The 12,985-nt window shown below is 53.6% G+C and overlaps 1 protein-coding gene across 3 annotated transcripts in view; it reads left to right on the top strand.

The window, feature by feature from the left end:
- PRDM16 (PR/SET domain 16) overlaps nt 1–12,985 on the top strand; it is a gene marked incomplete at both ends in the record, with an annotated part of 329,414 nt that overhangs the window by 101,681 nt on the left and 214,748 nt on the right. For all 3 annotated transcript variants that reach the window (XM_080692428.1, XM_080692430.1, XM_080692429.1), the window contains one exon: nt 4,111–4,460. In XM_080692428.1, coding sequence (XP_080548554.1) covers nt 4,111–4,460 — 350 coding nt within the window. The remainder of the gene's footprint in view (nt 1–4,110; nt 4,461–12,985) is intronic.

A 12,985-nucleotide genomic window follows, 5' to 3' on the forward strand; every position in this document is an offset into this window, starting at 1 on the left:
GCGGGGTCTCCCCACTGAGGCCCTGGTGGAGGGGTGCGCGACTCTGCCTAGGCGGGGCGTGTGTTACAGGTTCCCCTGTCCCCTCTGCTCACATGTTCACATTTACCCCACACACGCCTACACTCCCACTCACACGGCCAGGTGGAGCTCACGCCCACACTCCTGCCCGCCTGGGCTGCCGTGGCTGGCAAGGGCCAGGAAGTTCCTTCCTGCAGCCCCGGCTAGTGCTGCCACTGGGGCCTGCGGGTCTAATGGCCTCTCCTGAAAAACTCCGCACACAATGAAGCCGGAACTGCAGCCAGCCAGATATTGACTTGGGAAAATTCCCTGAGGCTCCCCCTGGCCATGATCAAGGCTGAAACCTTCCGGTTTGGGTAACAGCAGCCAGAAGCTGGACTTCAGAGAAGGGGCTGTAGGCTTCCCAAGGCTGCTAATAGCCCCTCGGCGACAGCCTCAGAAGGTCCCAAATCAAGAAGTCAGGCCTTCTAATATGCTGGTGGTGTAGGATGGCGCGGCCTCTGTTCCCAAAGCCCTAAGGGGCTCGTGTGTCTTTGGCATAGCATTTTGACCTGTAAGAGATCACCTGTGGTCACTGCGCATGGGGCGGGCGGGGCCTCGGTTAAGAGGGGCAGCTTCCGGGCAGAGGGTCCCAGCCAGGGCTGACCATCTCCGGGGGTGTTCTACATGGAACTCATGGCTCAGGAAAGCTGATCTTTAATTCCACTGTCTCTGGTTGTCCCATTGTGCCAGGCTCTCTGAGGGTTCTGGGGTCCTTGTGTGGGCTTTCTGCTTTCTCCTGACCCTCGGGGGCCATTCCTCCTTCTTTATTTTCTCAAAATGTTTTCTGCACGCTAATTAGACCTCCTCTCACCCACCCTTGAAAGAAGAGTTCAGCTCTGCTCAGCTATGGGGACGGCAGGATAGAGACTAGGCTTTCCTGGATGCCGCGGGCAGTCACTTAACCCTGCTGACCGCCAGGCACAGGAGGCCACCTGGTGCCCGCACACGCCTGCACTCGGCAGGAAGCACCACCCGTCTCCCCTGGCCGCGTTGGCCCAGTGAATTAAACATGCCCATGAGGTAATGGTTTTTCCTCCGGTAAGTGAGGCTTGGGGGAAGTAGAATTCAAACAGGAAAATAAAAATTTACAAGAGCCTGAGATGCATGAACGCTTGATAGGGCATTCCCCACTTGGGGCTCCAGCAGATGGCCCAGAGAAGCCGCCCAGCTTCCTGGCTGAGCGGAGGTAGAGGCCTCCCCACCCGAAGGGGTTAAGGAACAGGCGCGGGGAACCCAGGCTCCCAACACGATTTTGTTTGTGAGCTCTGTGCAGTTCCCAGTTCCAAATAACAAGGTGGCATGTTAATTACCCCCCCTTCTAATTTACCTTTCTGCCGCACGCAGTCCACGGGAAGGTTTACGGGGGTGTTCTTTCAAACCTAAACAACGTCGGGCTTTGGGGTGGAGGGAACAAGGGCTGCAGTTCTGTTGCTGTGTTTCTGAAAGGATCCTACCAGCCAATTAAAAAGGAACCGTTGGCCACTTAAAACATAATCATTACTTCTGTGAATGCTGCTAAATTAAATAAGTGTTATCCGCATGATTTTTTTTTTTTTTTCGGAGTCTTTGGTTTCTTTTGAAAGAAAACATTTTGTTACTTCTCAAGCGGATCTGTTTGCAACCAGCGTGAGGAATCTGAAATCGTTTTTCTTGTACTTAAATGTACTCATCCCCCGGAGGCTCCTTTTCACCAGCCGATGTCAGGGAGAAGTGAGGGGCCCCTCCACACTGCCCTGGTCACTTCCAGGATCCTCCAGACCAGTGGCGGGGTGGGCCTGGGCAGATTCCTGCGACCCCATCTCTTCTTTCACTATTCCTTGGTTTTTCCTGAATCTATTTTACTGAGATGAAGTTCATAGGATGTAAAAACTAGCCATAAGCCGGGCATGGTGGCGCACACTTGTAATCTCAGCATCCAGGAGGCTGAGACAGGAGGATGGAGGTTCGCAGACAGCCTCAGCTACTTAGTGAGGACCTTTGCAACTCAGTGAGACCCTGTTTCAAAATAAAAAATAAAAAATTGGGCTGGGGGTGTAGCTCGGAGGTCGAATGCCCCTGGGTTCCATCCCCAGTACTGCAAAAAAAAGTAACCATAAAAGGTGTTTAGCACGTCCATCACTGCCTGTAGCCATCACTGCCATTCAGTTCTGGAACGTTCTTACCACCCAACAGAGACCCTATGCCCATTAACAATCATTTCCCAGACCCAACAACCTTCAGTCTGTTTTTGGTCTCTGTGGATTGGTCTGTTCTGGACAATTCACAGAAAGGGAATCATATATAAGCCGGGTGTGGCGGTGTGTGCCTAAAATCCCACTGGTTGGGAGGCTCGGACAGGAGGCCAGCAGTTCAAGCTCAGACTCAGCAACTTAGCAAGAACCTGTCTCAAAATAAAAAAAGGAAAATAGGGCTGGGGGTATGGCTCGGAGGTAGAGGACTCCTGGCTTTGATCTCTAGTACCACGCACATAAATGTACACAAAATAATAAAAGTAATAAAGAAAGGGAATTGTATAATATTTATCTTTTTGTGTCAGGCTTCTTTACTGTGCATAATAATTAAAAAATTAATAGACAAGCTGGGCGTGGTGGTGCATGCTTGTAAGCCTACTACTTGGGAGGCTGAGACAGGAGGATTGCAGTTTCAAAGCCAGCCTCAGCAACGTTAGTAAGGCTCTCAGCAACCTAGTGAGACCCTGTTTCCAAATAAGAAATAAAATCAGGCTGGGAGTATAGCTTGGAGGTGAAATGTCTCTGGGTTCAATCCCCAGTACCAAAATAATAATAATGATGATAATAATAATAATAATAATAATAATAGACAAAGAACAATTTGTACGTATTTATAGGACAGAGTGTATTATTTCCGTAGGTATACACACATTGGGGAATGATCCAGTCAGGGTTATCAGCAGATCCATCACGGGGGGGCGGGGCTGGTGAGCAGGACCAAAGTCATAGTCTGGAGAGGTACATTGTGGCGCTCTTTTGCACACAAGATGACTGCCATTAATGTGTCCTTTACAAAAGCACGTGAGGACCTTCAACCTCCTCGTCCTTTGCGTGATATTTGGAGGCTGTCTATGTAGTAGCAGGTCAGCTCCGTCTCTCTTAGGGCAGGACAGTGTTCACTCACACAGGTAGACGGCAGCTTGCTCTCCGGCTCGTGGGCTCATCCGCTGCTGTGCGTGTGGGCTGCTTCTACCATTTGGCTGCTGTGAAGCTCACCTGTCTCGGTTCTTGTTTTCAGTTCTGTGGGGTGGATGCCAGGAATGGAGTTGCTCTCTTTCCGTCCGACTTCCTCCTCACGCTCCTGGTCCATCTCTCCCGGGTCTCATACCCCGGGGCCTGAGCTGCCTCTGTGAGCTCTGGGAAGTACCGTATTGGCACCGTCTCCTCATAGCATAGACACCAGAGAAAAGCCCGCCTCGCGCAGAAAGCGGGGGCCCTCCTCTTGACACAGCCCCAGGAGTCCCATGACCCCAGCAAGCCTGTTCCTGACCTGTTCCGAGGTCCAGGGACTTCTAGGATTCCTGCCAGGGCTCAGCCAGCCCCAGTGGGATGTCCAGAGGGACCCACCTGTGAGGAGCAGCAGCTCTGAGCAAATCACACATGAACCCAGCTTCTAAGTCCTAAAAGAACTCAGGGCACATCTCTGCTCCCCCACTTCCAAGGCTACCGACAAGAACAAATATTTCACCACCTCCGGTGATGCCTCCGGTGATGGGTCCATCCAGTGTTCCCAACCCTGTCAGGTGCACTGGCCCCTTCTCTATTCCCTAACACAGAACCAGCCAGTGTGTCCCTGGGGTTACAGGGACCAGCTAGAACTCAGCTGTGCTGGTGAAATACCGCTCCCTAAAGGGCCTGGTGGAGTCTCCCAGTGGCCTCTGATGTCACATGCGACTGCTTGGTTCAGGATGGCGGAGGTGGCGTCGCCGGGTAGGGGTGGCAGCTGGGCCTGCAGGTCCCCTCAGCGCCCTTGGCTCCTGGGGGCCAGTGCCCCAGGGTCTCTTTGCTGCAGAGATTGACACTGCATTGTTTCCTTCAGGTGACGGTGACGTTGTAAATAATATGTATGAGCCCGACCCGGACCTGCTGGCCGGCCAGAGTGCCGAGGAGGAGACCGAGGACAGCATCCTGTCCCCCATCCCCATGGGGCCGCCGTCCCCCTTCCCCACCAGCGAGGACTTCACCCCCAAGGAGGGCTCGCCCTACGAGGCTCCTGTCTACATTCCTGAAGACATTCCGATCCCACCAGACTTCGAGCTGAGAGAGTCCTCCATCCCCGGGGCCGGCCTGGGAATCTGGGCCAAGAGAAAGATGGAAGTTGGGGAGAGGTTCGGCCCCTACATGGTGGCACCCCGGGCCGCGCTGAAGGAGGCTGACTTTGGATGGGAGGTGAGTATTCCGAGTCTGAGTATGATTGATCACCGCCATTTATCTTGTGTTCAATCTATTTATAAAGCCGGGTGAGCAGCCACTGCCCGAGGCGGGAGGCTCGGCCGGTCGGAGAGAGCGTTCGAATGTCACATTTCCCAGGGCTATTTTATCCTGCAGCTTGCATGACGCGACTCAGAAAACATTGGCAGTCCTCGTGGACGCTGCCAGCCCCCACGGCTGGGGTGCTCTCTCCCGGAAATGTGTCTTTCATGAGCTCAGGCCTTAAAACATCCCGTGTCTCCCGCTGGATCGTAGGTGCCAACATGCCATTGCCGCAGAGCCAGGGAGATTCATCGATGTCCCAGAAGAGGCAGCTTTCCTCTGGGGCTTCATTCCAACCCAGCATCCTGAGTAGCTCACAAAACACGCCCGGTGGCCATGTGTATCAACGGCATGAGCACCTTGACCCCAAGGGCTTCCTGTCCAGCCCTTACAAGGAGCCCCAATTCTCAGATTTCAGGGGCGTGAGCCTCTTCTGGTCATCTTGCTATTTGTGTGTGTGTGTGTGTGTGTGTGTGTGTGTGGTACTAGGGATGGAAACCAGAGGCATTCTACTTCCAAGTTACACCCCTCCCAGACCTATTTTGTATTCTGTTTTGAAACAGGGTCTCACTGAGTTGCAAAGGGCCTCACTAAGTAGCTGAGGCTGTCTGCAAACCGCGGTCCTCCTGTCTCAGCCTCCCAAGTGCTGGGATTACAAGCGTGTGCCACCACGCCCAGCTTATCTTGCTGTTTTAATGTCCCTCCCACATCTTGGCCAGCCTCGATGGTTGCTAGAGCCACATGGGGTCAGCAAAGGAGGGTGTGTTAGGTGAAGGTGTGCTGACAGTCTCCAAAGCTGGGGATGGCTCAGAGCCAGAGGTGTCCAGAGGTGTCCTGCTCAGGTCACGAGGGACGCTGAGCCCAATTAGGGGGCCTCTCAAGGTGGTCTCCTGGGAACTAAGAGTGCCACAAAAACATGCTTTCCTCCTCGGCCCTGGCCTCGCTGCCAGCCCCACTCAGCCAATTTTCAGTGATATTTTTGGCAGGGCCCTGCCTGGGTGGAAACTGGGAATGCAAATCCAGATTCTTTCTGGTGTTTCACAACCTTCAGAAGTGCTCAGGCTGAGGTCAGCGCTAGGAAGGGCACGTAGTCCAAGGGGGAAGACGGCCTGAAGGCGAGCATCAGGTGGGCAGAGTCCTGCATCCTGGACCTCTAAGCCCCAGCCTCTCAGCGGCTTTGGAGGGTTTCCAGACTCATCTGTGCCTGGTTGTCTGTGTAAAGTAAGGGAAGGATTCAGTGCGTTTTTCTTTCTCATGACCCTTCATGGTCCTCACACTGCATTTCATGACTGCATCCCTCCCGAGAGACACCGGGTGCACAGTTCCCTCTTCCAGACTCTCTGGAGGGTCCCGAGACCCTAGCAGCCCCGAGGATCTCCCCAGGGCCTGCCAGCACTTTGGAGGACATCGAGGAAGCTTGGATGTGCTGATGCGGTGCGCTTGGGCTCCCCAAGTGTCCCCAGCACTGAGGCCGAGGGTTGGGGTCATCACACTTCCCGGCAGGCAGGCGGAGTGTGCTATGGTGCACAGGGTCTTGGTCATTGTAATGGGTACAGGGGACAAGTGTCAGATGAAGCCTCTTACTCTTCAGCAGCTCTGAAGTTCCAGGTGGTCGGTTGGGGTCAACCAGATGGATGAAGGAAAGAGGGTGGTAGAGACCGCAGCCCAGCAAGCGCGTGCTGTGGATCAGTGGGCTCCAACCCCCTGCCTTCTTCACGTGGCTGGTACAGTATGTTTGGGGCTCAAGGTCAGGATCACCTTCAGGACTGACTGGCCAAGGATCAGTGAGCAGGTGAGGCAGGGAGAGGGGGAGGGGAATCAGCCCATATGGGCAGACAGCAGGTTCTCGTGGCCCAAGGAGAGTATGTTTTAAACAATGTAATGTCACAGGGAGGTGTTTTTGGCTGTGAGTTGGACTCGGCTTTTGCAGGATCCGCCTGTCCAGACCTCCCCTTTCTGGTGGAGAGGGATTTAAGGGTGTTTATCTGGCGTACTTAGAAAGGCCTGGACTATTTAATTAGTAGGCGGCTTTTAGATGCTAGAGGGTAAACGAACCCTACAGGTGGCACTTCGGATGACCTTGACGTGACTTTGTTCTTGTCTGCTGTGATATAAGCTTCTATTTGCTTTTTTTTTTTTTTTTTTTTTTTTTTTTAAGAAATGGCCCGTATCACTGTGGCTCCTGTGGTACCAGGCCTGGTACAGGCTGTCTCTATCACCTGCCCGTGCCTGTTGACTTTGTAGTGTTATTTATTCTCTGTGTACGTGCGGGAGGGTTCTCGCTCCAAGGCACACATTTCTGCAGAGAGCTTTGTCCCATGGTCACAACCTGACAGCTTCTTTTCATGCCAGGGCTTAGAAATATTTGCCCTAACCCAATGTCCTCAAATAGAGCTCCAGACGCACCAGCACCATCTTGCCTGACCTGCTTGCTTTGTGAGTCCAGGCTGATTGCCTGCCTTGGTGGTGTCTTGGGGCTTTGTTATCCTCTGCCATAGGCTCCCAGCAGTCGCTGGGGCTGCTGGGATGCTGGGATTGGGAGCCAATGGCGGTGTTATTTGGGGTAGAACCAGGAACAGAGGAAGAAGTAGCTTACCTTTGACACAGGCCTCAGTCTGGCCCTGGGTGGGGAAGCATGGCCCCCTCCCTGGGTACTCTGGCAGGAAGTAATTGGTTGCTGTTTTACTCTGTAGCTGTGTCTCTCCGGAGGCATGAAGGTGGCTCAGGAGGGGCAAGTGGCTGGCAGGTGTCACCTGCCTGGAGTTTCCCTTGATCCACATGGCTTGCCTGATGGCTGGGATGGGAATGGAGACCCGGTGCCCAGGCCTCTCTCTGGCTCCGGTGGGAGAGGGGCCTCCTGTGAGCCACCCCAAAGCCTCGTGCACCTCTGGTGACCCTGACCTGCTAGGGCTTCTGTCTGTGCTTCCGCAGGCCTGGGAGGTGGGGGCTCTAGGGGAGATGTTCGTGAGTAAGCATGTTCCGGGCAGGGGAGCCCAGGTCAGGTCCCGGGCCACGGGGGCGCGCAGAATCTCAAGATGTCTCCAATTTTATACATGACTGTTCAGTCTCATGCTGGTAATTAAACTTTATGATGCAGAGTAATTTGGCTGTCATTAATATGGTATTTATTTACTGAAAAAAAAGAATAAGTTATGATCTTTTAGTAAAAGTGATAAATAAAATCCAAGGAGGACCCAGGATGGTTTTGTCTTCCCCCGGAGTGGCCAGGGCCACAGGATTATGTCCAGACTGAGCTCGGGAGCGGGTATCTTCCCCGGGGTGTCTGGGAGTCCTGTCCTCAGAGGGATAAGCCGAGGGGACAGGAGGCCCTCTGAGGACCAGTTTGAAAGGAAAGACATATTAGTTATCCTCCCCATAATTTTTCAAACACCGTGGGAATAATTTCCTGTCTGCTCTGACAACCAAATTCTTATATGGACCCTTTTACTGAAATTAAAGGAAAAGGAGTATTTCTTTTCCTCTTTTTGTAACAAGAGACACAGGGCCCAGTCAACACGAGGTTTTCGGGGTGGCTCTTGGGTGTAGGCAAAAGCTTTTCTCTCCTCCGCATCAGGCCACCCAGGATAAGGGCACCTGCTGCGGGCTCAGGTAGCAGTGTGGGCGGCTTCCCACTTCTGGTTCCATGGGGGCACACTCCCTTCATGTGGGACTCCCCTTTAGCAGAGCAGGAGCACAGGGGTTCAGGGACTAGGGCCCTCATTCCAGAGTTCATTTAGCATTCCAAGCCCTTCTCCTCTCCCAAAGTTGAGCTGGGAAGGCCATGTTCCTCTCTCCCCTTCACATCATATTAGAGACATTTGGTGACTGTAGACTGCCCTTTGCCAGAGTTTTGGGGGCCATTAGGATGTGACTCCTCATTATTTATTTATTTATTTATGTATTTATTTATGTATTTATTGCAGTACTAGGAGTGGAACCCAGGGGCATTCTACCTCCTAGCTACACTCCCAGCCCTATTGTTTTATTCTTTTATTTTATTTTATTTTATGTTACTTATTTATTTATTTTGGTGGCACTGGGGATGGAACCCAGAGGCTTTCTACCTCTGGGCTTATACTCCCAGACCTATTTCGTACTTTATTTGGAAACAGGGTCTCACTAAGTTGCTGAGAGCCTCACTAAGTAGCTGAGGCTGGCTTCGAACTTGTGCGATCCTCCTGTCTCAGCCTCCCAAGCGCGGGGATTACAAGCATGTGCCACAGGGCCTCACTGAGTTGCAAAGGGCCTCACTAAGAAGTAGCTGAGGCTGTCTGTGAACTGCGATCCTCCTGTCTCAGCCTCCCAAATGCTGGGGTTACAAGCGTGCGCCACCACACCCGGCTCGTGACTCCTCATTTGGGAAGGAAAAAAAATGTGTTTCCATGTCCGATACCCCGCCCTGGATGGGGCCGCCGTGTGCATGTGGGTGTGGATGGGGTGCTGGAAACCTCCCCTGGTCTCTGTTCCCTAGGAGGGTGTCTGTCAGGAGGGCGCCCCAGTTCCTAGCCCCTTCTTCCAGACGTGGCTGTCTTCCCCAGACATCATGCCTTGCCTGCTGAGGACACGGTCCGCCGCTCCTCCGCCCAGGATAAATCGCCCTATGATTGCATTTTATTGCCCTGGGGTCGCCGGAAGCGACAATTTTTGATCATTTGTTGAGTAAATCATGACATTTATCATCTTGCTGTTTATTTTGCTAATTAAGAGATGGCTGCAGTGATATCCCAGAGGGAGTCGGGCTGTGGACGGGCTGCTTTGGAAGCTGCCCACCCCAGGCGGGGTCTGCAGCTGTGTGCCCAGACCTGCGGGGTGGGAAATGCCGGGCAGGACCCCAGGGAAGGTGCCAGGAGCTGGTTTATCACGAGCATCGGCCCCGGTCTCCCGAGTCCTCTGGATTCCTGATGAGGGAGGCCCCAGTGATGGCGCCTGGCCTGGAACCAGCACTCAGACGTCATCTACCGAGTAAGCATGCTGGCCTCTGTTTTACTATGAAATCATGGGGTTTCAATTATCTGGAGAATTCACTCGAGGACTGTCCCATCCCCTGGAGCAAATGACTGAATTTTAACAGGGATATTCATTTGTGCAATCAACAAAAGTGCCAAGCCTGGGGCTAGGCCCGTGGGAAGCTCTGGAGTTATTGGGGGAAAACAGGCTGGAGGCCTTAGGCTACCCCAGTTCCCCTGTACTACAATTACGGGCCCTCACACCTGTTTTTCCAGGTCTCTGGGCCCATGGGGATCTCTGTCGAGAGTCAAGGGCTGATGGTCACTCCCAGGGACCTCGAGGTGCCCTGATGGTGGGAGGGCTGGGGACATCTTGGGGGAGAGCTATCCCAGCCCTGTTGCTCTCAGATTCTGAGACTCTTATGCAAATAAAACATGAACTTGTTATCTGAAACGCTGGCCTTAAAGAAAGGCCTGGGCTGGAGAGGAGGTCATGGTACATGCTGGTCCACTGAGGCACATTTTCAGAAATCAAGGCTTTTCTGTTCCCAGGAGGGGAGATGAAAAGTGTGGTCTTGGGGGTCCACTTGGGGTCCACAGTGGCAGGATGGCGGTGGGGGTTGTGCAGCTGGCATCGGCTCCCAGGGATGGCAAGGTGTCCATGCAAGGCGGCTCAGCCCCCAGCTTCTCAAGATGAGCATCCTCCTGTGGGCTGTTAAAGGGACCGTGACCAATTAGTTGTAAAGACCACTGTACTCAGAGGCCCTCAGCAACTTAGCAAGACCCTGTTTCGAAATAAACTAGGGCTGAGGGTAAAGCTCAGGGGTAGAATGCCCCGGTCCCAATCCTCATGACCACAAACAAACATGTTGGGCCACAGTGCAGCACAGAGCACAGCCCAAAGAGCAGCTTCTCCAGGCACCGGCGATATATTCCAGGGACTGAGGCCAAGCCCTTCTGATGGCAAGAGGGTCAGAGGGCAGAGGTGCTGAGAGTCCCCAGGGTGCAGCCAGGCTTGCAGGGTGGGGGCTCCCTGGGGGCCCAGCCTGGGTCTCGGCCACAGCTCCAGGGTCCATGGGCAGCAGGGCCTCTTCTTTGGCCTTCAAACACTGACCATAAGCTCAGCACGTTCCCTTTTCCCCCAGGGGACTTGTGCTCAGTGTTGACAGGGGCGCGCCTGCAGCGTGGCTCCAGGTCAGCCGGAAAGTGCGCCCCACCTGTCAGCTGTAGCTTTGCCCAGCGTCCTGGCCAGTGCTCCCTCCAACCTTCCAGGGCAGGGGCTGCTGTGTCCTACCCTGCCTGGGCTTCCGGGCTGTGGGAGTGGGCTCAGTGCCCTGTGTGTGCTGGGGCGTCTCTGAGGGGTGCTTCTTCTGTGAGTGCTGAGTCAGGGAATCCCGAGGAGAATCTTCTAGGTTCTGGATTAGCAACTGGGCTCAGGGAGTTAGAGAGGAGAGCCCAAGGAGACAGCCCTCTCCAGACCCGGGCTTTCTTTCTCATAAGAGTGCTCCTCGGCCCAGAGCTCTGTGCTCCGCCCTGCACGTTCAGATTGGACAGCCTCTGGTCATGGCGGGTGAGGGGTGGGCAGGAGAGTCACAGTTCTTTTTCTGAAGCATGGCCTTGTTTCTGGGGAGGAACCAGACCAGGCTGGGGGAGCAGAGCCCATTTTACCAAATAGGCCCATGCTGGGCCGTGTAACCAGGCACCTCTCCCCACAGCCAGAATGTAATTCCATGGCTCCTAGGAGCCTGTTCTCTTACTTCCAGTTGCTGCAAATAGTTAGCATGCAAGAAATCGAAATAAAAACCAGCTCCAAGGTGGACAGCTGTGGTCAGTGTTGCTGCAAAGTCCTTCAATGTGAGGTGCAGTCCGTAGCTAAAAGCATCTGTACCCACAGGCTTGCTGGAAATGTGGGCTCTCAGCCTCTCCTGGGCCCAATTGAAATGGGGTTTCTTGAGAAGAAACCCGGCGTTTCCTTACTGGATTCTAAAAGGTTGATGTGCGTGTGTGTCCCCCAGTCGCATAGAGACACGCGGAGATCCATAGTAGATATGTATGGATGCCTTTATTCGTGGGAGATCGGCCTCCAGCCCCCGCGTGGCCGCCGAGGCTGGTGGCGGGGGGAGAGTGCGTGCCTCCCTCTCCTCTCGGGCTCCTCTCTGAACTCTGCACTCTCCTCTTCCTGACCGGGAGGCGTGGTCCCCTCCCGGAATCACAGAGCTCCACCTCCTAGCTTCCGGCCCCGCCCCCTGTGGGGCAGGGGCGACTCGAACCTTTCATCCAGACCTCTTTGACTAAGGGGTGCAGATGGGCGGATGTTTTGTTCATCTAGCGACTTCCTGCTGAGAAGGGATGCCGTCAGTCAGTCAGTCAGGGCCCCAGGTCGGGAGAAACCGGGATCTGAGCCGCTGGAAGGGAGCAGGTGGCTGTGGTCGCAGAGAGAGTTGGAGGTTACCCTCAAGAGCTCGGTGACTGGTTTGCTTTGAGGAGACTAACAGGCAAGGTGCTATTAAAGAAAAAGAAAATTGTGAGAGCGGAACCCCGGCTGGGCAGAAGCCCTTTTAGACACAAGGCAGTCACTAGATCTACTAACTTAAATAGCAACATTTTCCTGAGGAGAACGTCTACCGCCCCTTTAGCAGTTTTTCATTAGACCAGAGTTATTAATAGCAGCAACTCCCGAAGCAGACCCCACTCCACTCTTTTCAGCACTGAGTATGGATTTGTCTGGTCAAACACCTGTTACTGCATTAGGAGCATCAGTTGCCCATTTTAGAAGTTTAATACTTAGGCAATTTGGCATCCGAGGAGGGAGAGCACCATAGTATGTAAACAAGTGGACCTGCTAAAATATAAACATCAAAGAGAGTTATGTCGAGAGAAACAAAGTTTAGTGGATCCCAACACCATGCAAGAGAATTTGTCCCTGCCGTCATCACCCTGAATCGAGATTTGAGGAGACTAAGGCCTGAAAGATCGAGCAGGCCACCAAAGAGGAAACTGGCTTACCCTGTACCTATAGTTACCCTGGGCCAGCAAGGAAGATGGAGGAAGGAGGACGAGGGATTCCAGGAGCTGTCAGTCCTTGGTCATACCAAATAGGGCCAGCGGCGGGTCCTTGTCCAAAGGGTAGACCCCCTGTAGTGAGGTACCTGAGGTCCACCACTTTTTAAAGGACACTCGCCTTTCCAATGGCCATTTACTCCACACCTGAAACAGGCTCCTGGAGATAGTTGTCTTTACTGTTGTCCTCTCCTGGGTGGCGCTTGCCACCCAGAGGGCTGCCCTTCCTCCTCCGGCCTCAGGGCGGCTATCAGGGCTTGGGACTGTAAGTCCGCCATCTGACGAAGATGGAGAGTACACTCCACTTCGGCCTGTTTCTCTCTGGAATTAAAGACTTTGAATGCCATGTTCATCAAGTCTCGAACAGGAGTCTGCGGGCCATCCTCAGCTTTCTTTAGCTTTTTTCTTATGTCAGGAGCCGCTTGCCCAATGAAA

The sequence above is a fragment of the Muscardinus avellanarius genome, assembly GCF_963383645.1.
Source record: "Muscardinus avellanarius genome assembly, chromosome: 3".
Taxonomy (NCBI): Eukaryota; Metazoa; Chordata; class Mammalia; order Rodentia; family Gliridae; genus Muscardinus; species Muscardinus avellanarius.